At 45.7% G+C, this 25,279-nt stretch overlaps 1 protein-coding gene across 1 annotated transcript; it reads right to left on the bottom strand.

Moving 5' to 3' along the window:
- Positions 1-721: 721 nt before the first annotated feature.
- LOC123086540 (alcohol dehydrogenase 3) lies at positions 722-3,497 on the bottom strand. The gene is made up of 9 exons (XM_044508298.1): positions 3,334-3,497; positions 3,104-3,240; positions 2,940-2,986; positions 1,962-2,287; positions 1,789-1,871; positions 1,606-1,681; positions 1,460-1,521; positions 1,291-1,386; positions 722-1,143 (listed from the first exon to the last, which is right to left on the bottom strand). Exons 1-9 carry the CDS (start codon positions 3,365-3,367, stop codon positions 865-867), a joined length of 1,140 nt encoding a protein of 379 aa, XP_044364233.1. The 5' UTR covers positions 3,368-3,497; the 3' UTR covers positions 722-864.
- Between the last annotated feature and the right edge of the window lie 21,782 nt (positions 3,498-25,279).

Genomic DNA, 25,279 nt, shown 5'->3' on the forward strand with positions numbered 1-25,279 from the left:
GTAGCACATTAGATCAAGTTGGAGCGATGGTTAATATTCATTTGTCCCTACCATAAAAGAGCTCTTTGAGTATAGCGTGCAAGTTGAGGGGCACGGACGTTTGGTTCCACCCAGGAATTGGATTTATTTTTAACAAAAACAGTCAAAAAAGTTCAGAAGTTTTTCAGACTTCCTTTTGCACTACTACTATGTAATTTTTCGCCAATAAAACCCATCGTTGACTTCAAGCCAAAAAAAACTTCCAATTTTTCTGCTTTTTCTGCTCTGAAGTCGACGCTGGATTTTTGTTGGCGGAAAATTATATGCTAGTGCAAAAGAAAGTCAAGTTTATTTAAAAAAACTTATGAACTTTTTTTTTGACTTTTTTTGTAATTATAAAAAAAACTCCAAGGTATTTCGGCAAGTTGAGTTACTACTCATTGGCTTTACTTCATGCAAAGAGGACGCACCCTTGTTGACGCCTAGAATCACTCCGGCACTATCCAAACCATCTTCCCTGATGGAAGGGCTGTCAAGAACAGCGACTTATTTGGTCGCAGGAAAATTTGTAAAGTTGAAATTTGATAGTATACTGCTTGAGATCATCATAATAATAGTATATTTGTATCTTCAAATCTATTTCTGTGTCATTTATGTAAGTAAACAGTTTAAATCTAAAGCTTTCTGCATTCAAGAATGAAGAGAAAATAGAAGAACTGATTTGCAACGGAAGACGCCAATATTAACACAGAAATTGCACGCTATTGTGCCACACTTATTAATAGTAATTTACATGCTAACTGAAAGCTGCCGACAGACGCAATGAAACCAAAGACCAAACCGTGAACACTAAAACAAAGAGACACACGATGAATAAGAGACCATCTACTCGTCCATCCTCATGACGCAACGCAGGCCCTCCCCCTTGAGCATGAGGTCGAACGCCGTGTTGATCTGCGAGAAGGGCACGCTGTGGGTGATGAACTTCTCCACGTCCAGCTCCTTCCTCATGTACATCTCCACGACTTCCGGGAGGTCGGTCCGCGGCTTGTAGTTGCCGAAGAAGGTGCCCTTCAGGGTCCTCTCGTTGAGCAAGTTCATCGGGCTTGTCTTGAACACCGCCTCCTTGTGCGGGACGCCCACCAGCACCGCCACGCCCCACCCCTGCATACAGAAGATTTCATCATTCAGTCTAAACTCTAAAAATAGATTTCAAATAATTATCATCATTCAGTCTAAACTCTAAAAATAGATTTCAAATAATTATCATTGGAGTAGAGACTATATATAGGTATATTGAGAGCTACGTACATCATGGACACATTCGAAGGCGGCGATCATGGCGTCGATGTGGCCAGTGCACTCAACTGCGCGGTCGACTCCACCATTGGTCATCTCGACAAGCACCTGGAGAGCAACATTGAACAGTGAGTTTTATACTTTTATGGCACAGGCAGTGTACTGAGGGGCATGAACATACCTCTTGCACGGGCTTGGTGTGGTCCTTTGGGTTCACAAAGTCAGTGCATCCAAATTTCTTGGCTGAAAAATAATGTGCATGATGTTCAGTGTTCCATCCAAAAAAATATTCTAAGATATCCTTGGTTTCTCTGAGGCAGATCGTACCTTGTTCGTATTTTGCAGGGTTCAAATCCACACCAATGATCCTTGATGCCCCAGACATCTTGGCCCCTTCCATGGCCTGATCATGCGAGAAGCACACAGTAATTAGTCGTGGATGTAGTACATAATTCTCTGCAGCCTGCAAAAAAATGTCGTACAACAAAAACAACTTGGAACGTCACTCACAGCAAGGCCTACAGCTCCAAGACCGAAAATGGCCACCGTCGAACCCTTTTTCGGTTTCGCAACATTGAGGGTAGCACCAAGTCCTGCAGGAAATGACAATTCAGCAACTAAAAGGAGTCACCCTGAACATTGTGTTTCATTTGGAAACAATGGCATGAGGAGCCATCTCTTACCAGTTGAGATACCACAGCTGAGAACACAAACTTTGTCAAGGGGCGCCTCTGGGTTGATCTTGGCGAGGCACCCGACATGGATCACGGTGTACTCGCTGAAGGTGGAGGTCCCGACGAAGTGGAAGATCGGTTTCCCATTGATGGTGAAGCGAGACTCCCCATCACCGATCATCACGCCACGATCCACGTTGATCCTGAGGAGGTCACAGAGGTTGCTCTCCTCTGACTTGCAGTGGGCACAGTCCTTGCACTCGCCAGTGAACACCGGGAGGACATGGTCACCCGGCACGAGTTCGGTAACACCCTCTCCGACACTTTCAACAATGCTGCAACAAGAAGCAAGTCAGTAAAGTTAGCAGAAAAGATAAACTACAAAAAGCAAGCATAATACTCATCATTCAATAAAATGCAGAAAAGGTCCACTTTAATAAAATTGACAACTGCCAAGGAATCTTTGATTATAAACGTGGTAAAGATATAACGAGGAGGTCGGCAGCTGACAAAAACGTGGTAAAGATATAATGAGGAGGTCGGCAGCTGACAAAATTAACTAGTCCAAAACCATATGATTGTCCAAAGCACTTTACAGTGTGAGCTTGCGTCATGGATGACGTTTAAACATGATTCTTCATAGTATGTTTTATCCCATGGCAATAAGATATGCACACTTGCTGTATGTAGGTATCAATCTAATACCACTGACAGATCAGTGTTAAGGAATCAGGATGACTATAATTAGAAGCTAGTGTGAATAAATAATGATCAGTGTTGTGTCGTGATTCTTCATATGCTTTATCCCATGGCAATAAAATACGGGCACTTGCTGTATATAGTTGTCAATCTAGTAGCACTGACAGATCAGGATTCACTCTGACTAAAACTAGAAAGCCAACATGAATAAACTATGATTTAGGATTCAAGATTCCTCCAAGCAACAAAGATGAAACAGAATAAGACAGAGACAGAGAGGATGCATACCCTCCAGCTTCATGGCCCAAGATCCTAGGGAAAACCGGAGTTTGCCCCTGCACAAACAAACCCAAGCAGAACATGGCAAGTTAATTATCTATCCATTGATCCACGTGTCTTCGTCACCATACCCGTCCTGACTACGAGATGCAATTGTGTGTTTGTGTGGATACCTTGGCTTCCCAGAAGTAGACGTCGGTGTGGCAGAGGGCGGTGTAGAGGATCTTGACGCGCACCTCCATGGCCTGCGGCGGCGCCACCTCCACCTCCTCGATCGACAGCGGCTTCCCGGCCTCCCATGCCACCGCCGCTGCAATCAACCATGCAATTTAGATCTCCACCCTCCAGCGTCAATCAAATCAAAATCAGATGAAACTAGCTGCTCTGTCAGAAACAAACAAACCTTTGCACTTGATCACCTTCCCGGCGGTCGCCATCCCCGTCCCTGTCGGTCGCAAGCTCCAAGAACTCGAAGAGGAAGAAGACGGATCTCTGTCGCTGTTTCTGCTCTGCAGTTCGTTGGCTGTAGATTTTGGTGAGGAACGAAGGCGAGGCGAGCCGTGTATATATAGTCCTGGTTCTGGAGGAATCGGCGAGTAATTAAGGGTATGCTTGGAGTGCAAGTAGGGAAAGAAGTTGCATTGTTTTGCTTGGACAAGGCGGCCGAAACAGGGGTGTCCAGCCTCCGTTCGCCTGCCTGCAGCGCTGCGCGCGACTCCGCTGGTTTCAAACCTCGGCCCCGTGTGGTATATGGAAACCGTGGCGGCGTGGCCAAGGGGCTGGAGGTCAACGGCAGCCGAAACAGAGTAAAAAACCGGCGATGAGGCCCGAGAGGGCTGACTTGGTGAGGGAAAACCGGGGCGACCGAGAAAACCAGCTGCTGAAAGAACAGCGTCCTCCTCGCTCTGCAACGGTCCACGACCCGACGCACCGTCGTTTTGCTAGAAATTATACTATACGTGTAGTAGGCAGCTGAAAAGTCCATGGTTCTCTGCATCTGCCGGATCAGGGCATGCATGCATGCTGGATTGCTGGCCGTCGGCTTTCAGTTTCAGTGTTTCCTCCAAGAGATTCAGTACGTATAGGATGGCTGACCTGTCTGTCGGTATCCTGTTCTATTGTTCTCTCCGGAAGATTCACAAGTCTACATAGAATGTGTATCTTTACTTTTCCTACAAAAGTGTGAATCTTTACTCTCCCTAAAAAATGTGAGGCCTCCTTTGATTTGAAGGATTTTTCATAGGAAAAACGCAGGAATTCTCATTCCATAGGATTTGCTACTGTAGCGATGTTTGATTTGCAGGAACAAGTATGGAGGAATACTGTTGCAATCCAGAGAAACACTGTTGGTTTCCTGTGATTTCGCATGAAGTGAAACATTGAGTCAGACCTCTTTTTTACACAAAGACCGAGGCAAGAGGGACAAAGTTGCATACCAGCGCATGGTTTCTCTACTAAATAATGCATTCCTTTGATTTCAGTTCCTGCATTTCAAACGTTCCATTTGTTTCATATTCCTATACTTTTCACTGTTTTTCAATCCTCTGTTTTACAACTGCAACCCTATAGATTTCATGTATTCTTTCTATTCCAGTGTTTTTGTTATCCTGTGAATCAAAGAGGCCCTGAATCTTTTACGGTCTACGGAGCTCGTTCCACAATTGCAGGTCACCAAATTATCATTACTTTATTTTTACATCCAACAAAGTACTCCCTCCATTTCTGAAAATAAGTCTTTTTTAGAGATTCTATTATAAAATATATACAAAGCAAAATAAATAAATCTACACTCTAAAATACATGCATATTCATCTGTATATAGTCCATATTCAAATCTAAAAAAACCATATATTTAGACGGAGGGAGTAGCATGACCGGCACAAATCAACTATGCGCTACTCGTCGAGCTTTATGTTTTAGCCGCCCGCGCCCTAACAAACAAAGCCACTGATTTTTTTTTGATAAAGAGCAGTAATATATTGATGCCAATTACATTCAACCTCTGCAAGAAACATGATATCCAGAGCTGGTTGCGATATCGAGGATGCACATAGCTGCGATATCGAGGATGCACATAGCTACAAACAAAATAAAAAAAGACTTGAAAAGGTCAAGGTGATGCGAATAACCCGTTGCAACACAACATCAACAACTACCACTGTCATATGCAGCATCAAGAGTACCAGAAGGTCCCCAGCATCGACGCCTTCAGGACGGTAATGGTGCATGAACCTCATTCTCGCCGGATCCAACAATACAAGTCAGATAATTGGTTTTCACCCAAGGGAGAAAGTCCTAGCAAACTCCAGATCATCTCTTCAACAAGGGAGCGCATGCCGCTACTGCCAAGTACAACCAATGAAGGTCGGACTTAGGATTTTCATCCCAGAAATCAATGGCGGGTACTCGAAGAGCACCATAAAAAATGAAACTTGCAGAGTTGCCACCACCAACTTGTCAAGAAGAAGTCTTGCTACAATGTCCCAATTAGCACCAAAATCGCGGACTAGGATGGACTCGATACATCGGGCAATTGCTGAGACGCCATCTACCTGGGTTGATATGTAGCACACCCTAATCATCCCCAAAAGACGAAAGATACTTGTTGGAGTTCATCTATTGTGTGGGCGAGAAGCAGAGGGTAGATTCAATTGGTCCAGCTTGGTTAGCAGTACTGTTACCGAGCACATCGTCAGAACCAGACATGGCCAGTAGCTCCTCAATAATGTGAATCTGAACTGTTTGGAGACAAGTGTGATTCTTGCCCTATGGCTCCCCACACTTGAAGCACAAACCTCGCACACGTTTGTAAGCCTGTAGTGCGCTGAGTTTACTGTTGGCGCGTGCAGCGTTAGTGCCTTGGCAGTATTTAGCAACTGTAACAGGGGCGGCTGGCCTTGCAAAGTAAGCCGACGTTGATGTTGCATTCGATGTTGAAGAGTGGGATTGCGCACTGTTGGAATATAATGTTCTTATCGTTTTGTTTTTTAGAAAAGGAGGATTATCCCTGGCCTCTACATCTGGACGATGCATGCAGTTATTTTTATTAATTATTCATAAAGACCTTACAAAGTAGTATATCATGTAGTCTAAAGCCACCATCTTAGCAACAACTATCGCTACTCCTATCCACTTAATGAAGGGGTGCCGATAGTCCGGACCTAATACCAAACAAAAATCGCACCAAAGCCTAACATCTAAAGCCGGAGGCCCGAACCAAGCCACATAGTGGGTTTGGGGTACAAACCGATCCGACGCACTATCATGTGTCGTCGCCGCCGTCTTCCATCAATCCTTCTTCAGAGCAGAAACTAATGCACCAACCTTGTGCAGAAACTAACGCACCGACCTTGTCAGGCCTCTCTGCCATCGAGGCCACCATGACACCAGACAACGCCCTCCTCCCGTGCGAGTCCATCTCCATGCATCGGACGCCGAGTCTCCACTGCTCCACGCCGCCGAGATCCGCGTCATCAATGTGTAAAATGAAGCACCACCCCATCAAATAAGCCGTCCACTGGTCCCTCAAGCCCGTATACACGTCCAAGAATGACGCCCCCAAGGGGGGAATGACACCAAAGCGTCGCCGTCATCCGAACTGCTGATCTAGGGTTTCCCCCGGAACTAGTAGATAGAGGTCTGAAGCTCCATGGTGATGCATTCAAGAAGGTAACGACAAAAATGAGTGCCGCCATCGCCGGTCTTGGCAACAAGCCGAGAACTAGGTTTTCACCCGGATCCGCTCAACGAACCTCCGTCAAGCATCGTGTGCACAGGTCGCCATCGATCTGAGCCGCCGCGCAGCGAGTAGGCCGCACCAACCAGATCAGATCTGTCTAGAAGACAGACCATTCATGGCGTCGACCCGTCCACCAAGCCCTCCATGCCGCCGCCGCCAATCCGAGGTCAGATGGCCCGTCGCAACAGATCTAGTTGCCGCCGCCGAACACAACCAATGTCGCAAGGCCAGCCGCCATGCCCACAATGATCGCCGTATTGAACTTCCTTAACCATGCCCCCGCGACGCCCCGACGTAGGTGGGGACGAAACCCTAGCCGCCGGGGGCTCTCCTTCCTTCCCTTCCCCCCTCCACCGCCGAAGGACGCCGCCGACCTATAGCACGGGGGCTGATAGTGGTGGCAGGGGCCTTCCTCTTTCCTGCGCCATGGGGATGGTGCGGAGCCCGCGGCGTGAGGAGGCACGGCCGATCTGGCCTTGGCGGCGCGGCGGGCGTCCCTGCGTTGATAGGTGGCGACGCGTCGACCGGCTCATCATTTCGTGGCTGGCTAAATCGCCGTCGGCCACTTCCTCCTGAAGTAGGGCCAGCGAACAAGTGATGTTGAGACCCCGGCGGTCGTTGGTGTAGGGTTAGAGCATCCTGGATGGTCCTTGTCTCTTCTCCGGACGTACAACCTGTAAGTAGACTTGACTGAGAACCTGCCTTTTGAGTCAAAATGCCAACCATAGAAATCTTCTACATCATCTCTCATCGGTGTAGCAAAAAAAATTCTCGCATCCTCCTCAACTAAGATGTCACTAAGAAGTTGTTCATCCCACGTCAGGGTGTCGGGATCGATTAGTTCACAAACCCTTGTCAGAAGACACTGCCCTCTATAGGATCGAAAGTATGTCTAGAAGGGGGTGATTAGACTACTTGACCAAATAAAAATATATCCTTTTCTCAATTTTAAGTCTTGGCAGATTTTAGCAACTTAGCACAAGTCAAGCAATCAACCTACACATGCAAGTCTAAGAGTATAGCAGCAGAATGTAAAAACATTGCACATGAAGGTAAAGGGGGGAGTTTGGAGGGAGCAAACGCAATGTAGACACGAAGATTTTTGGCATGGTTCCGATAAGTGGTGCTACCGTACATCCACGTTGATGGAGACTTCAACCCACGAAGGGTAACGACTGCGCGAGTCCATGGAGGGCCCCACCCACGAAGGGCCCACGAAGAAGCAACCTTGTCTATCCCACCATGGCCATCGCCCATGAAGGATTTGCCTCACTAGGGTAGATCTTCACGAAGTAGGCGATCTCCTTGCCCGTACAAACTCCTTGGTTCAACTCCACAATCTTGTCGGAGGCTCCCAGGTGACACCTAACCAATCTAGGAGACACCACTCTCCAAAAGGTAATAGATGGTGTGTTGATGATGAACTATTTACTCTTGTGCTTCAAATGATAGTCTCCCCAACACTCAACTCTCTCTCACATATTTGGATTTGGTGGAAAGATGATTTGAGTGGAAAGCAACTTGGGAAAGGCTAGAGATCAAGATTCTTGTGGTTGGAATGGAATATCTTGGTCTCAACACATGAGTAGGTGGTTCTCTCTCAGAAAATGTATGTTGGAAGTGTAGGCACGTTCAGATGGCTCTCTCCATGAATGAAGAGTGGGTGGAGGGGTATATATAGCCTCCACACAAAATCTAACCGTTACACACAATTTACCAAACTTGGTGAGACCGAATCATGAAACTCGGTCAGACCGATTTAGTTCGACATGTGAACGTTAGGCTTTTCGGTGGGACCGATACGATCAACTCAGTGGGACCGATTCTTTAGGGTTAGGGCATAACGTAATCTTGGTGAGACTGATCACATGAACTCTGTGGGACCAAATTCTGTAATAGGCAAACAGAGAGTTGGTCAGGCAAACTCGGTGGTACCGAATCGCTCATTTCGTTGAGACGGAAACGTTATGAAAGGGAAACAGAGAGTTTGCATTGCGAACTCGGTGGGACCGATCGCTCATCTCGGTTAGACCAAAATGTTACGAAGGGAAACATAGAGTTTGCAATCCCATCTCGGTGAGATTGAGATCCCTATCGGTGAGACCGAACTGATTAGGGTTTCTGGCTGTGGCTATGTCAAATGAACTCGGTGGTGCCGGATAGATCAAATCGGTGGGGCCGAGTTTGACTTTTGGTTTGGGACATATGTGGATATGAGAAAGTGGTTGAGGGCTTTTGGAGTATATCACTAAGCATTTTGAGTAAGCAAGCCATTAAGCACACCCGATCCCCTTTTAATAGTATTGGCTTTTCCTACGGACTCAATGTGATCTTGGATCACTAAAATGAAAATGTAGAGTCTTGAGCTTGAGCCAATATGTGTCCTTAGCATTTTGAGGGGTCCACATTCCTAGTCTCATTGAACTTTCTGAAATGATCATCTTGAAAGAGCATTAGTTCAATGAGCTATATGTTGTTAGGAATTACCAAAACTACTCAGGGATAGTTGCACTTTCAATCTCTCCCTTTTTGGTAATTGATGACAACATATAGATCAAAGCTTCGACAAATGATAATAAGATTGAAATACATCGTCGCTTTGGGAAGTATGTGATAAGCAATAGCTCCCCCTAAATTTGTGCATTATTTAAAATTTTCTTTTGAATGCAAATGCACAATCAATTAGGATCATGACTTACTCTTCCATGTCACATACATCTTGGTGGAGCGCTCAAAATGACAGAGAGTAAAAATATGCACTCATCACCCAAGGCAAAGTGAATGATCATATAAGAGAGATGAAAGATAGCATCATCCAAGCACAAGCATTAATGTAGGATATGATCAAACACATGATCATACAAGTATCTCACACACATAGACAAATAGCATCAAGCAAGCACACAAATAAGTATCAATCAAAAGACAAAGAAGGCAAAAGAAGCAAAGCTCTCTCTCTCGAAGCCTATGATCTATACACTTTCTCCCCCTTCAGCAACAAGTTACCAAAAATCTTGAAAATGCATAGTGCTATGCGTCTCTCTAGGCTTGATCTTCAGGAGGAGGCATTCAGAGGACTCCAAGGATGAATGCATCTATGGAAGTTGTTAGAGCTGGTGGAGTGGCAACTGGAGGTGGCACTGATGCTATGGCTGCAGGTGTTGATGTAGTTGCTCTTGTGTCAGCCATGGGCACTACAGCAGATCTCTGCCCTCTTGGCACTCTCTGAAAGGCATCTGTGGTAGCCTGCCCTTTTCTCTCCTCAGCTTCTTCCTGGAGCTGCTCAACTGCTGTCTACATCTCTGTCACCTTTAAATCAAGATTATAAAATTTAGTCTCAATGATCCTTTCCAGGCTCTCTTGGTTCCGAGTTAGGGTGGCCAAGCCCTTCTCAATCCTCAAGGTGGCTTGAATCAGATATCCAAGTTGATCTTGCTTAGTCTTTAGAAACACTTGAGATGCCTCTTCAGCACTTGGCATCTTTGCAGCTTTCTCAGCCTTAGCTTTCTCTCTCTTTTCTTATGCCTCTACAGATGTGGGTTCATCTTCATTCATGACAACAATATTGTCCTCAAAATCTGGTCTCAAGGGTAGATGTTCCTTGTCCGAAAGATAAGTGCTTGTGCCCATCTTGGAGTTGATGAGAATTTGAATGTGTGAATCATACCCACATGACCTCTTCTAATCTGCAGCTGTCCTCTTGATTGTCTCAACAATCAGGCTCATGACTTTGAATTTTTGGGGCACATCAAACAACTGCAGCAGGTTGATGGAGTGACCTCTGATCATTTTATGATCTCCAGACTTGAGAAACAATGTATGCCTCAATATAGTGTTGATTGTGGTCAATCCAGACAGCAAATAGTAGACAGAGCCCATCTTGTGAGTCTTAGGCTTTATGAGGAATCTCCTTATACATATTAGCCATGGAGTTGTGATCCTTCTTCTTCTTGGCATATACATCTATGTCATCTTCATGCTCTTTAGGTGCATTGATCAATTTTGCCCATTCATCAACTGTAGACTGGTACATAGTACCTTCAGACATCCAGACAATTTTCCCATCAGGATAAAAGTGTGTTGTGAAGTGGAATTGCATGATGAGTTCATCATTCCACTTGGTAAACTTCTGACCCACAAACTTGTTGACGGTGTCCTGGACTAGGGGGTACTCACCACGTCGTCTCCCGATCTATTAGATTGGGCCGAGGACCCCCGTGGCCGTATACTCATGGGCCAGTTCGGACGGCTGCCGCATACAAGGAAGATTCCACAAGACTTGGCGATCAAGACAAGGACTTCTCCCCACCGGCGTATTCGGCTAGGACTCTTGTTATCCTAGGCCTCCAGTGCATTATATAAACCGAGGCCAGACTAGTCGATAGATATACAATACACACAACAATCATACCATAGGCTAGCTTCTAGGGTTTAGCCTCCTTGATCTCGTGGTAGATCCACTCTTGTACTACCCATATCATCAATATTAATCAAGCAGGAGTAGGGTATTACCTCCATCGAGAGGGCCCGAACCTGGGTAAAAAACATCGTGTCCCTTGTCTCCTGTTACCATCCGGCCTAGACGCATAGTTCGGAACCCCCTACCCGAGATCCGCCGGTTTTGACACTGACATTGGTGCTTTCATTGAGAGTTCCGCCGTGTGATCGACAAAAGGATCGATGGCTCGCCTGCAGATCAACTGCGACTTCGACATCTTCGTCACCAGCTCGACTGGTCACCTTGGTTCGACCAAGAATTGCGCCCCGTGTTCGGATCACCATGTTCGGACGAGGGCCTTCATCAAACATTAACTCCGATCTCTATCAAGATCATGGAGGAATCATCTATGGAGCTCGGGGGCTCAACGTCAACATTGCCCTCAAGCGACCATGCTGTTTTTTTGGACAGCGAACTCGTATCTGCCACCACCACCTCCTCGAGTATTGCTTTGACGATCGCTTTGGCGGAATTGTGCGTAATTGAGTCTACAACAACCCTGGAAAATTTCATCGAGTTCCGATGGAGGAATCTCTGGCAATCCACGATATACCGGAGCCCTGTCAAATCTGGACGGGAATTTGGATGAGTTTAGGGCGTGGTGTCCAGCTTCTAGCTCGGACGTCCTTTGGAAGATCCAACCGTTGATCGGCTGCGGAATTCCTATATCTACCACCTCTCAAAATTTCGGCTCGATCCGATCGTTCAAACTCCGGGAACCTTCCGATTAGTGCATCACTTTTCGGATCTGTTTTCTGCGCGAAAACGAATCCAACCCGAGTTCATCTTTTTTATGAACAGGATTTCGGACATCCCTTTTGAAGGAAGTTTTGTACGGGGTATTGTGTTTTGTTCCCGAACACATCCCACTAACTGTAAGATCTTTTGAACATGATCTTCAACATCATGCTCGTGTCAAACCAGTCCGGCAATATTACTCCACGGCTGCCGACCTGCGCTAGACACGACGTCACTTTGTTGAGCCGAGCTCAACTTCTTCGGATCATCATCTCGACAAAGCCAAACAAGAGCCCGGCATCGCGAAGGATAAATCATCAACAACATCACCGCCCTACGGATTACACGGAGCGGGCATACCGGCATCACCGCACGGTCGCTTCATTAAGCCGGCATCGACCACGTCACGACTTGCATCGACAGGGCCGCACTATTGCTTCTTCAAGCTGGTGTCCATCACGCCGACCTACTTCGACTCATCGGCTGACATTGAGGCTTCGACATGTCGGCTGGACCGGGTGCTTCGCCATCTCTTCATCAACCTACTCCGGACACTTCGGCGTCACTAGCCGACCAACTCCGTCACATTAGCTGGGCCGAGGGCTTTGCCTCCGCGAGTCAACCTTTACCAGCATTGCCATGCCATCATTTTATTGCCCATCAGGCAATGGGTGTGCGAAGCGAGTCCCAATTTTGGGAATCACCTTCCTTCGGATGGCTACAACGAATAAACCAGGTGCAATTAACCTCAATATTTTTTTGCTTGTTTGGGTTCATTTTTTCCCAAGGAATTATTACTCTGGTTTGTCCATGATATGTACACAGGTCTATCAAATGGTGACCGCATTAATGACGGTCGCGTGGTGGTTCGATCAGTTTCCGTACATAGTCGAGTGAACGCCGCATCCGGAGCTCGGACCGACCTGTGAATTCAGGCTTTGCCACGCCTTTACCGCATCACGCCGATGCCCTGCATCGACATTGACTTCGGCGCCAGGCCATATTTATTTTATTACTCACTTTGCATAAATTATTTATTATGCAACGATTTTTTTTCAAAATTATCATTATTACTACTATCTCCGGTTTGCACTATTTTTTGTGCACAGGAAAATGATCTGGGGACTTCGGCGTCACTCTGCCGGTCTGCATTGACCGTGCTATGTCACCACTTCGGCGTGTCGAGCTCTCCGCGCCGCCACCTCGGGACCGGCTTGGGGGATGGAAACTTGCCCCGCATCAAGCTCGGACCGCGTCATCAATACCGAACACATTAACCAGCTAAGTCGCTTTCATGCTCAAAGCTTTAATTTCTAACTTGCGTTCGGTTCGACCAAGCATTATACTATTTTGGAAAAAAGTTGCTTCTAAAAAATTTCCTTGTCCAAACTTTATTTGTGACGCATAAATTCAAATACCCCGTTTACTTGGGGGCTTCCTTTATGAAGCTTTTCCTGTTGCATATGATTATACTTGTACGGCTTCGTTCCTTGTTCGTGTATTACGCTACAATATGCACCACATTGACTTAAGCGATTTGCGAGCTGGATTGCCTCGCTCCTGTGTTTACCCCTATGTTCCCGATTGTTCGGCTAGGGAGTAAAGGGAGCACCTCTGCGATTGTCACGATCGGGTCACCCGAGCCGGACCTCAGACTGGGTGAAGCCGAAAGCTAGCGCTCTTATAGTTATTCAATGATGGTCGGCACACAACGGAACTCATGAGTATAAAAAATCTGTTGCACAAGTCTCATAATAATAATGAGCACCGAAGAAAGGCATCGGTGGGGGTACTATTTTCTTCGAAGATGCTTCTTACTCTTCGCAGTAATATAGCATAAGTTCCCTGAGCGCGCTTTGTCTGTTACAGCCTTATGGCCTGATTGCCTGGTTATTGGAAACATCGTCGATATTCTCGACCGATGGAGTACTTTTCGGTCCTTAACCGAAGAGGGAGAAGCCGACGGTCGGTTAAGACGCGTTTAAAGTTCGGTTGAACATAGATATGATATAAGTACTTCGGTACATGCAATCATTCTTCTACCCAAGTCACTTGGGGGCTCTTAAAATTTCTATGAGCTATTTTATAGTAAATGTGTTTTCTTCTTGGTCGTTGCAAAGTCTTTTTCTATCGCTCCTTTTTCGACGTGAGTGTGTGGTCAATAGCCAGATAACCCATTTTCTCGCTAGCGACCGCTCGAGTTTAGTTCGCTAAACTGGTCTAACGAGAAGCACTCCGCCTTCGGGATAGGAGGCTGCAGCCGTAGGCTGACCCGCTTGAAGTCTTGAGATCGGATGTGTAATGTTAAAGCACGACAGAAGCATTTTTTTTCTAAGACCAATTTTCGGATTGGCACCGAACACTTGATATTGTTCGGACGTCATGTTTTTACTGACGTTTCTTGGTTTTCCAAGCTTTTTGGCACTTTTAAACTATTTGTGCTTTTCCAACATTAATCTCGCAGTGCAACGCCGGACACCTTTAGGGATTTGGCAAAAACATTCTCAGATATTGCTATATATGCATCGGTTTCGAATTGTGTCTTCGGTCAATAGTTGGGTTGCCCGGCTCCTACACTTGCTTCCTACGTTCCGTTTTGTTCGGCTAGGCGTGCAAAGGGAGAACCACTGCGATTGTGCTTCCAGCTCACATGGTTAAGCACCTTAGTGGATAAAGCCGAAAATTGACTGTCACAATAAGCGTAAACTGGTCAGCGATCCGATGACTATGACGGGCCATTCATAACATTGGCCGAAGTGTTTACGGTTTGACCTCGACTATCGCCGAACACTATCGGGGGCTATTAACTGGCCTCCCAAACTAAATCCTCGATATTTTACTCTTACATTTGAGCTGAGGTTTCATGATCATGCTTAGCATGACAACCCAAAGAAAGGAACCGATAGCGGGACTATTTTCTTTGGAATACATTTCTTCTGTTAAAACAGTAATATAACATATCTCTCTGCGTACCTTTGTTTATAAAACTGTGTGGCCAGATTGCCTTGTTTGTCGTAAATCTTTGCCCTCATAAAGGCTTTATAAAGTAGGACAAACACTCCTCGGCTACTGGCCAAGGAGGTGGAAGCCGATGGTCGGTCAACAAAGTTTTGTACAATGCGGATCCGAGTATTAATGACGTAAGGTACTTGGATACATAGAGTCATTACACATAATTTGTGATTTTACTATGGATATTGATCCTTAATTCGGCCACCCGTGCCCGCATTAAGGCTCGGGGGCTACTGGGCTTCGGGTTTATTATTTACAAATATTAAAGGGGCACATCGATCCCCTGATCTGGTGTTGCCACCCGACCAGTGTCTCGGGGGCTACTGCATTGCTTGTCCAATGTAGAAAATTTTATGTGCAATATAGTTTCCGAGGAGATTTTGATCCTCAGGTTGGTCGGCCGCACCCAACCTGAGTCTTGAGGACTAAGCACGCCGCTTTTGTGTCCCGAAGTATTCTGCCGAGCTAGGAATTGATCCTCAGGCCGATTTTGCAAATCAACGTGAGTCTCAGCGGCTACTGGGATCAGCGGTCTTATGTCATCCTTCATGTGCATCTCGGGTTTTAGACCGATACACACCTTGAGGGCTACTGGCGACATATCTCGGCAGAGAATAAATTGCACCAATAAAAAATATTGACAAAAAATCGGCCCATAGTCGGGGTGGTGCACCACCTCGGAAGCAGTCCGGCATAAAGCTCGGGCGCTAGTGGCTGGCTCCATAGAGGGCATTTCCGGCATTAAGCTCGGCTAAACTCCTTCAACTTTTTTGAACCAAGGTGATATGACACCTCGGATATAGTCCGGCATTGGAGCCTGGACACAGTCCAGCGTTGGAGCTCGGATATATTTCGGCGCTAGAGTTGAGAAGCGGCCCGGCGTTGGTGCTCGGCTGCAAAAGATACCTCGAATGCAGTCCGACGTTGGAGCTCGGACGCAAGAGGACCCTGCCTCCCGGGAACAACTTCAAACCCGAGGTGTGGCATAAAAATAAACAAGGCATTGATAAAGGCCAGAAACTTAAAGGGGCTCCTCGGATACCCGACGTGTAAACTCGTCGAATGCATTTCGGCGATCCTCAAGATCGAAGATAAACAAGATTTGTTGAACCAATTTTCAAGACCGGCAACCGAAGATGGAGAACAGTTCGGAAGAATCGAGGAGTGTCCCTAACTTGAAGACCGGTTCAGGGGGCTACTGAAGGTGTCCTGGACTAGGGGGTACTCACCACGTCGTCTCCCGATCTATTAGATTGGGCCAAGGACCCCCGTGGCCATATACTCATGGGCCAGTTCGGACGGCTGCCGCATACAAGGAAGATTCCACAAGACTTGGCGATCAAGACAAGGACTTCTCCCCACCGGCGTATTCGGCTAGGACTCTTGTTATCCTAGGCCTCCGGTGCATTATATAAACCGAGGCCAGGCTAGTCGATAGATATACAATACACACAACAATCATACCATAGGCTAGCTTCTAGGGTTTAGCCTCCTTGATCTCGTGGTAGATCTACTCTTGTACTACCCATATCATCAATATTAATCAAGTAGGAGTAGGGTATTACCTCCATCGAGAGGGCCCGAACCTGGGTAAAAAACATCGTGTCCCTTGTCTCCTGTTACCATCCGGCCTAGACGCACAGTTGGGGACCCCCTACCTGAGATCCGCCGGTTTTGACACTGACACTTGTCTACTCCACATGATATGAAGCTCTCATGCACTCCTGGGAAGTGATCTTCATTTTTGTCAATGTATTTACAATCTGCCCACTTCATATCACAAACAATTGGCTTCTTGTCAAGCAAGATGGTCTCATAGAAATCCTGCTGCTCTGTGGTATGGAACCTGTAGTCAGAATCCTTCTCCTTACAGCATATGGATCTGATTGTCTCCATAGCCTGAGACCTGCATCCTTTCCGATCTTCATGTTTTCTGCCACTAGATGGCTGTCATCATGGTCTGGAATCTTGGGTTTGAGTTTCCTAAGCACTTGGGCTTCAGCATCTTCTTCATCAATCTCAGTTTCAGGAACTGGGCCTTGTTCTTCTCAGCAGTTGGAATATTTCTTGTGCTTCTCTTGGGTGCAGTCTTTGGAGATGGAGCAGAAGCTTTGGGAGCTGTCTTGGGCTTAGAAGGGGCAGCCCCAGACTTGATGGCATCTCCCATCAACTTTTGAGACTTTGATACTGGTGCAACATCCTCTTTTTCCTCTTCCTCTGTTGGGCCTTCCATCACAGAGGATCTCCCAATGACTTTGGCCACAGTCTTCTTCACTCTTTCTTTTCTTTTATTGCCCTCACCAGTAGCCTCTTCAACATTTGACTTGGAAGTTTCAAGAGTTGAGGCCCTGGCTTTTGACATGGGCACTCTCTTTGCAGGAGCCTTTTTGTGCATACAAGGCTTGGTAGATGCAGTTGTGCCAAACTCCTTCTTGACAACCTTTTTCTTGGAGCTCACTTCCTCCTTAGCGGCCACATAGTCTTCATCCTCAGACTCAGAATTCATCTTCCTCCTCTGCCTAGTAGCATCCTTAGGAAGATTGCTAGGAGTACTTCTTCTTCCATCATCATAACTGTCAGATGGACTAGTGCTCTCACTCAGATTCATCTGCTCTTCTGACTTGTTCTGGCCATCACTCTTATCAGACATTCTGGCAAAGCAAACTGACAGTAGACCCTCTGAATAGTTATGGATGAGATAGAGTGTCTGAGCATCACAAAGTGTATAGATTTTGCAAAACAGATGAGTCAAAAGCTTAATTTTAGTTTTCCAATGAAAGCATTTCAGAGCTATCGATTTGTAAACTCGGTGACACCGAAGCAACTTTTGGAGTCTAAACTAGTGACATCGGTCAGACCGAGACATAGTTCGGTGACTCTGAGATTGCTAGGGATTCACTGAGAGCTGAACTCGGTCACACCGATTCGCAAGTTTCGGTCAGACCGAAAAGTGCAAGTGCAATGGCCTAAGCCAAATCGGTGAGACCGATTTCCACAACTCGGTCGGTCCGAGATGAGTTTGGTGGAAACCTAACCCTAAATTTTCGAATCGAATCTAATCTAAAGGATGTTTTTGCTGGACAGGATAATCTCATACGTGGTAAAGAACATGGCATTTGCTTTGTGCTAAGAATCGGAGTAAAGGAACAACACAGAGATTCAAACTCATACCCTTGTTCGGTGATGAGCTCGCTACGGCGGCAACGACGGGGTTGAATTCCATTGACGGTGACGAAGACCAGCGGCGGGAGGTCGCTGGAGACGAGAGGACAATCCGGAGACGCGAGGCGGCAGAGCAGGACATGTGCGGGCTGAGAGGTTTTGGAGAAATTTCCAAAATTTAACCCGTCGATATATATATATATCCTAACCTTGTCGGTGTGACCGAGTGGAACACCTTGGTGGCATCGAGATGCAGAATCGCAAGCAGTTACTGCAACTCGGTGTGACCGAGAAGTTCTAATCGGTTGCACCGAGATTGAAAACCTAGATCGACTCAGTGAACTCGGTCAGACCAAAAAGGATGAATCGGTCAGACCGAAATGCACAGAGAGGTTTTGGAAGTTTAAGTCTATGACGAATCAGGGACTCCGAGTGCTCCTCACACAGAGTGTTTGAATCCGACTTGATCAAACTTTGTGATGTAGCATGAATAGAGTTTGAGACGAGAAAAACATAGATAGCAAGAGGAATTTCTTAGGCATTGAGGGAGTCCTGGATTAGGGGGTCTCCGGAGAGCCGGACTATATCCTTTGGCCAGACTGTTGGACTATGAAGATACAAGATTGAAGACTTTGTCTCGTGTCCGGATGGGACTCTCCTTGGCATGGAAGGCAAGCTAGGCAATACAGATATGTAGATCTCCTCCCTTGTAACCGACTCTGTGTAACCCTATGTTGGGTTTCGTAGTAATTTCAAAAAAATTTCCTACGCACACGCAAGATCATGTGATGCATAGCAACGAGGGGAGAGTATTGTCTACGTACCCAACGCAGACCGACTGCGGAAGCGATGACACGACGTAGAGGAAGTAGTCGTACGTCTTCTCGATCCAACCGATCAAGCACCGAAACTACGGCACCTCCGAGTTCGAGCACACGTTCAGCTCGATGACGATCCCCGGACTCCGATCCAGCAAAGTGTCGGGGAAGAGTTTCGTCAGCACGACGGCGTGGTGACGATCTTGATGAACTACAGCAGCAGGGCTTCGCCTAAACTCCGCTACAGTATTATCGAGGAATATGGTGGCAGGGGGCACCGCACACGGCTAAGGAATAGATCACGTGGATCAACTTGTGTCAACTTGTGTGTTTAGAGGTGCCCCTGCCTCCGTATATAAAGGAGGAGAGGAGGGGAGGCTGGCCGGCCAAGGGGGGAGGCGCAGGAGAGTCCTACTCCCTCTGGGAGTAGGATTCCCCCTCCAATCCTAGTCCAACTAGGATTCCTCGGAGGGGAAAAGAGGAGGAGGGGGCCGGCCACCTCTCCTAGTCCTAATAGGACTAGGGGAAGGGGGGGGGGCGCAGCCCATCTAGGGCAGCCCCTTCTCTTTTCCACTAAGGCCCACTATGGCCCAAATAGCTCCCGGGGGGTTCCGGTAACCCTCTCGGTATTCCGGTAAAATCCCGATTTCACCCGGAACACTTCCGATATCCAAATATAGGCTTCCAATATATCAATCTTTACGTCTCGACCATTTCGAGACTCCTCGTCATGTCCGTGATCACATCCGGGACTCCGAACAACCTTCGGTACATCAAAATGCATAAACTCATAATATAACTGTCATCGTAACCTTAAGCGTGCGGACCCTACGGGTTCGAGAACAATGTAGACATGACCGAGACACGTCTCCGGTCAATAACCAATAGCGGGACCTGGATGCCCATATTGGCTCCTACATATTCTACGAAGATCTTTATCGGTCAGACCGCATAACAACATACGTTGTTCCCTTTGTCATCGGTATGTTACTTGCCCGAGATTCGATCGTCGGTATCCAATACCTAGTTCAATCTCGTTACCGGCAAGTCTCTTTACTCGTTCCGTAATACATCATCTCACAACTAACATATTAGTTGTAATGCTTGCAAGGCTTATGTGATGTGTATTACCGAGAGGGCCCAGAGATACCTCTCCGACAATCGGAGTGACAAATCCTAATCTCGAAATACGCCAACCCAACATCGACCATTGGAGACACCTGTAGTACTCCTTTATAATCACCCAGTTACGTTGTGACGTTTGGTAGTACCCAAAGTGTTCCTCCGGTAAACGGGAGTTGCATAATCTCATAGTCATAGGAACATGTATAAGTCATGAAGAAAGCAATAGCAACATACTAAACGATCGGGTGCTAAGCTAATGGAATGGGTCATGTCAATCAGATCATTCTACTAATGATGTGACCTCGTTAATCAAATAACAACTCATTGTTCATGGTTAGGAAACATAACCATCTTTGATTAACGAGCTAGTCAAGTAGAGGCATACTAGTGACACTTTGTTTGTCTATGTATTCACACATGTATTATGTTTCCGGTAAATACAATTCTAGCATGAATAATAAACATTTATCATGATTATAAGGAAATAAATAATAACTTTATTATTGCCTCTAGGGCATATTTCCTTCAGTCTCCCACTTGCACTAGAGTCAATAATCTAGATTACACTGTAATGATTCTAACACCCATGGAGCCTTGGTGCTGATCATGTTTTGCTCGTGGAAGAGGCTTAGTCAACGGGTCTGCAACATTCAGATCCGTATGTATCTTGCAAATCTCTATGTCTCCCACCTGGACTAGATCCCGGATGGAGTTGAAGCGTCTCTTGATGTGTTTGGTCCTTTTGTGAAATCTGGATTCCTTTGCCAAGGCAATTGCACCAGTATTGTCACAAAAGATTTTCATTGGACCCGATGCACTAGGTATGACACCTAGATCGGATATGAACTCCTTCATCCAGACTCCTTCATTTGCTGCTTCCGAAGCAGCTATGTATTCCGCTTCACATGTAGATCCCGCTACGACGCTTTGTTTAGAACTGCACCAACTGACAGCTCCACCGTTTAATGTAAACACGTATCCGGTTTGCGATTTAGAATCGTCCGGATCAGTGTCAAAGCTTGCATCAACGTAACCTTTTACGATGAGCTCTTTGTCACCTCCATATATGAGAAACATATCCTTAGTCCTTTTCAGGTATTTCAGGATGTTCTTGACCGCTGTCCAGTGATCCACTCCTGGATTACTTTGGTACCTCCCTGCTAAACTTATAGCAAGGCATACATCAGGTCTGGTACACAGCATTGCATACATGATAGATCCTATGGCTGATGCATAGGGAACATCTTTCATATTCTCTCTATCTTCTGCAGTGGTCGGGCATTGAGTCTTACTCAATTTCACACCTTGTAACACAGGCAAGAACCCTTTCTTCGCTTGATCCATTTTGAACTTCTTCAAAATTTTGTCAAGGTATGTGCTTTGTGAAAGTCCAATTAAGCGTTTTGATCTATCTCTATAGATCTTAATGCCTAATATGTAAGCAGCTTCACCGAGGTCTTTCATTGAAAAACTTTTATTCAAGTATCCCTTTATGCTATCCAGAAATTCTATATCATTTCCAATCAGTAATATGTCATCCACATATAATATCAGAAATGCTACAGAGCTCCCACTCACTTTCTTGTAAATACAGGCTTCTCCGAAAGTCTGTATAAAACCAAATGCTTTGATCACACTATCAAAACGTTTATTCCAACTCCGAGAGGCTTGCACCAGTCCATAAATGGATCGCTGGAGCTTGCACACTTTGTTAGCTCCCTTTGGATCGACAAAACCTTCCGGTTGCATCATATACAACTCTTCTTCCAGAAATCCATTCAGGAATGCAGTTTTGACATCCATCTGCCAAATTTCATAATCATAAAATGCGGCAATCGCTAACATGATTCGGACGGACTTAAGCATCGCTACGGGTGAGAAGGTCTCATCGTAGTCAATCCCTTGAACTTGCCGAAAACCTTTTGCGACAAGTCGAGCTTTGTAGACAGTAACATTACCATCAGCGTCAGTCTTCTTCTTAAAGATCCATTTATTCTCAATTGCTTGCCGATCATCGGGCAAGTCAACCAAAGTCCATACTTTGTTCTCATACATGGATCCCATCTCAGATTTCATGGCTTCAAGCCACTTTGCGGAATCTGGGCTCACCATCGCTTCTTCATAGTTCGTAGGTTCATCATGATCTAGTAGCATGACTTCCAGAACAGGATTACCGTACCACTCTGGCGCGGATCTTACTCTGGTTGATCTACGAGGTTCAGTAGTATCTTGATCTGAAGTTTCATGATCATTATCATTGGCTTCCTCACTAACTGGTGTAGGTGTCACTGAAACAGTTTTCTGTGATGAACTACTTTCCAGTAAGGGAGCAGGTACAGTTACCTCGTCAAGTTCTACTTTCCTCCCACTCACTTCTTTCGAGAGAAACTCCTTCTCTAGAAATGATCCATTCTTAGCAACGAATGTCTTGCCTTCGGATCTGTGATAGAAGGTGTACCCAACAGTTTCCTTTGGGTATCCTATGAAGACACATTTCTCCGATTTGGGTTCGAGCTTATCAGGTTGAAGTTTTTTCACATAAGCATCGCAGCCCCAAACTTTAAGAAACGACAACTTTGGTTTCTTGCCAAACCACAGTTCATAAGGCGTCGTCTCAACGGATTTTGATGGTGCCCTATTTAACGTGAATGCGGCCGTCTCTATAGCATAACCCCAAAACGATAGCGGTAAATCGGTAAGAGACATCATAGATCGCACCATATCTAGTAAAGTACGATTACGACGTTCGGACACACCATTACGCTGTGGTGTTCCGGGTGGCGTGAGTTGCGAAACTATTCCACAGTTTTTCAAATGTACACCAAACTCGTAACTCAAATATTCTCCTCCACGATCAGATCGTAGAAACTTTATTTTCTTGTTACGATGATTTTCAACTTCACTCTGAAATTCTTTGAACTTTTCAAATGTTTCAGACTTATGTTTCATTAAGTAGACATACCCATATCTGCTTAAATCATCTGTGAAGGTGAGAAAATAACGATATCCGCCACGAGCCTCAATATTCATTGGACCGCACACATCGGTATGTATGATTTCCAACAAATCTGTTGCTCTCTCCATAGAACCGGAGAACGGTGTTTTAGTCATCTTACCCATGAGGCACGGTTCGCAAGTACCAAGCGATTCATAATCAAGTGGTTCCAAAAGTCCATCAGTATGGAGTTTCTTCATGCGCTTTACACCGATATGACCTAAACGACAGTGCCACAAATAAGTTGCACTTTCATTATCAACTCTGCATCTTTTGGTTTCAACATTATGAATATGTGTATAACTACTATCGAGATCTAATAAGAATAGACCACTCTTTAAGGGTGCATGACCATAAAAGATATTACTCATATAAATAGAACAACCATTATTCTCTGATTTAAATGAATAACCGTCTCGCATTAAACAAGATCCAGATATAATGTTCATGCTCAACGCTGGCACCAAACAACAATTATTTAGGTCTAATATTAATCCCGAAGGTAGATGTAGAGGTAGTGTGCCGACCGCGATCACATCGACTTTGGAACCGTTTCCCACGCGCATCGTCACCTCGTCCTTTGCCAGTGCTCGCTTATTCCGTAGTCCCTGTTTCGAGTTGCAAATATTAGCAACAGAACCAGTATCAAATACCCAGGTGCTACTGCGAGCTCTAGTAAGGTACACATCAATAACATGTATATCACATATACCTTTGTTCACCTTGCCATCCTTCTTATCCGCCAAATACTTGGGGCAGTTCCGCTTCCAGTGACCAGTCTGCTTGCAGTAGAAGCACTCAGTTTCAGGCTTAGGTCCAGACTTGGGTTTCTTCTCTTGAGCAGCAACTTGCTTGCCGTTCTTCTTGAAGTTCCCCTTCTTCTTCCCTTTTCCCTTTTTCTTGAAACTAGTGGTTTTGTTAACCATCAACACTTGATGCTCCTTCTTGATTTCTACCTCCGCAGCTTTCAGCATTGCGAAGAGCTCGGGAATAGTCTTGTTCATCCCTTGCATATTATAGTTCATCACGAAGCTCTTGTAGCTTGGTGGCAGTGATTGGAGAATTCTGTCGATGACGCAATCATCCGGAAGATTAACTCCCAATTGAATCAAGTGATTATTATACCCAGACATTTTGAGTATATGCTCACTGACAGAACTGTTCTCCTCCATCTTGCAGCTATAGAACTTATTGGAGACTTCATATCTCTCAATCCGGGCATTTGCTTGAAATATTAACTTCAACTCCTGGAACATCTCATATGCTCCATGACGTTCAAAACGTCGTTGAAGTCCCGATTCTAAGCCGTAAAGCATGGCACACTGAACTATCGAGTAGTCATCAGCTTTGCTCTGCCAGACGTTCATAACATCTGGCGTTGCTCCAGCAGCAGGCCTGGCACCCAGCGGTGCTTCCAGGACGTAATTCTTCTGTGCAGCAATGAGGATAATCCTCAAGTTACGGACCCAGTCCGTGTAATTGCTACCATCATCTTTCAACTTTGCTTTCTCAAGGAACGCATTAAAATTCAACGGAACAACAGCACGAGCCATCTATCTACAATCAACATAAACAAGCAAGATACTATCAGGTACTAAGTTCATGATAAATTTAAGTTCAATTAATCATATTACTTAAGAACTCCCACTTAGATAGACATCCCTCTAATCTTCTAAGTGATTACGTGATCCAAATCAACTAAACCATGACCGATCATCACGTGAGATGGAGTAGTTTTCAATGGTGAACATCGTTTATGTTGATCATATCTACTATATGATTCACGCTCGACCTTTCGGTCTCCGTGTTCCGAGGCCATATCTGCATATGCTAGGCTCGTCAAGTTTAACCTGAGTATTCTGCGTGTGCAAAAACTGGCTTGCACCCGTTGTAGATGGACGTAGAGCTTATCACACCCGATCATCACGTGGTGTCTGGGCACGACGAACTTTGGCAACGGTGCATACTCAGGGAGAACACTTCTTGATAATTTAGTGAGAGATCATCTTATAATGCTACCGTCAATCAAAGCAAGATAAGATGCATAAAAAGATAAACATCACATGCAATCAATATAAGTGATATGATATGGCCATCATCATCTTGTGCTTGTGATCTCCATCTCCGAAGCACCGTCATGATCACCATCGTCACCGGCGCGACACCTTGATCTCCATCGTAGCATCGTTGTCGTCTTGCCAATCTTATGCTTTCACGACTATCACTACCGTTTAGTAATAAAGTAAAGCATTACATCGCGAT

Source organism: Triticum aestivum, chromosome 4A (genome assembly GCF_018294505.1).
Source record: "Triticum aestivum cultivar Chinese Spring chromosome 4A, IWGSC CS RefSeq v2.1, whole genome shotgun sequence".
NCBI lineage: Eukaryota > Viridiplantae > Streptophyta > Magnoliopsida > Poales > Poaceae > Triticum > Triticum aestivum.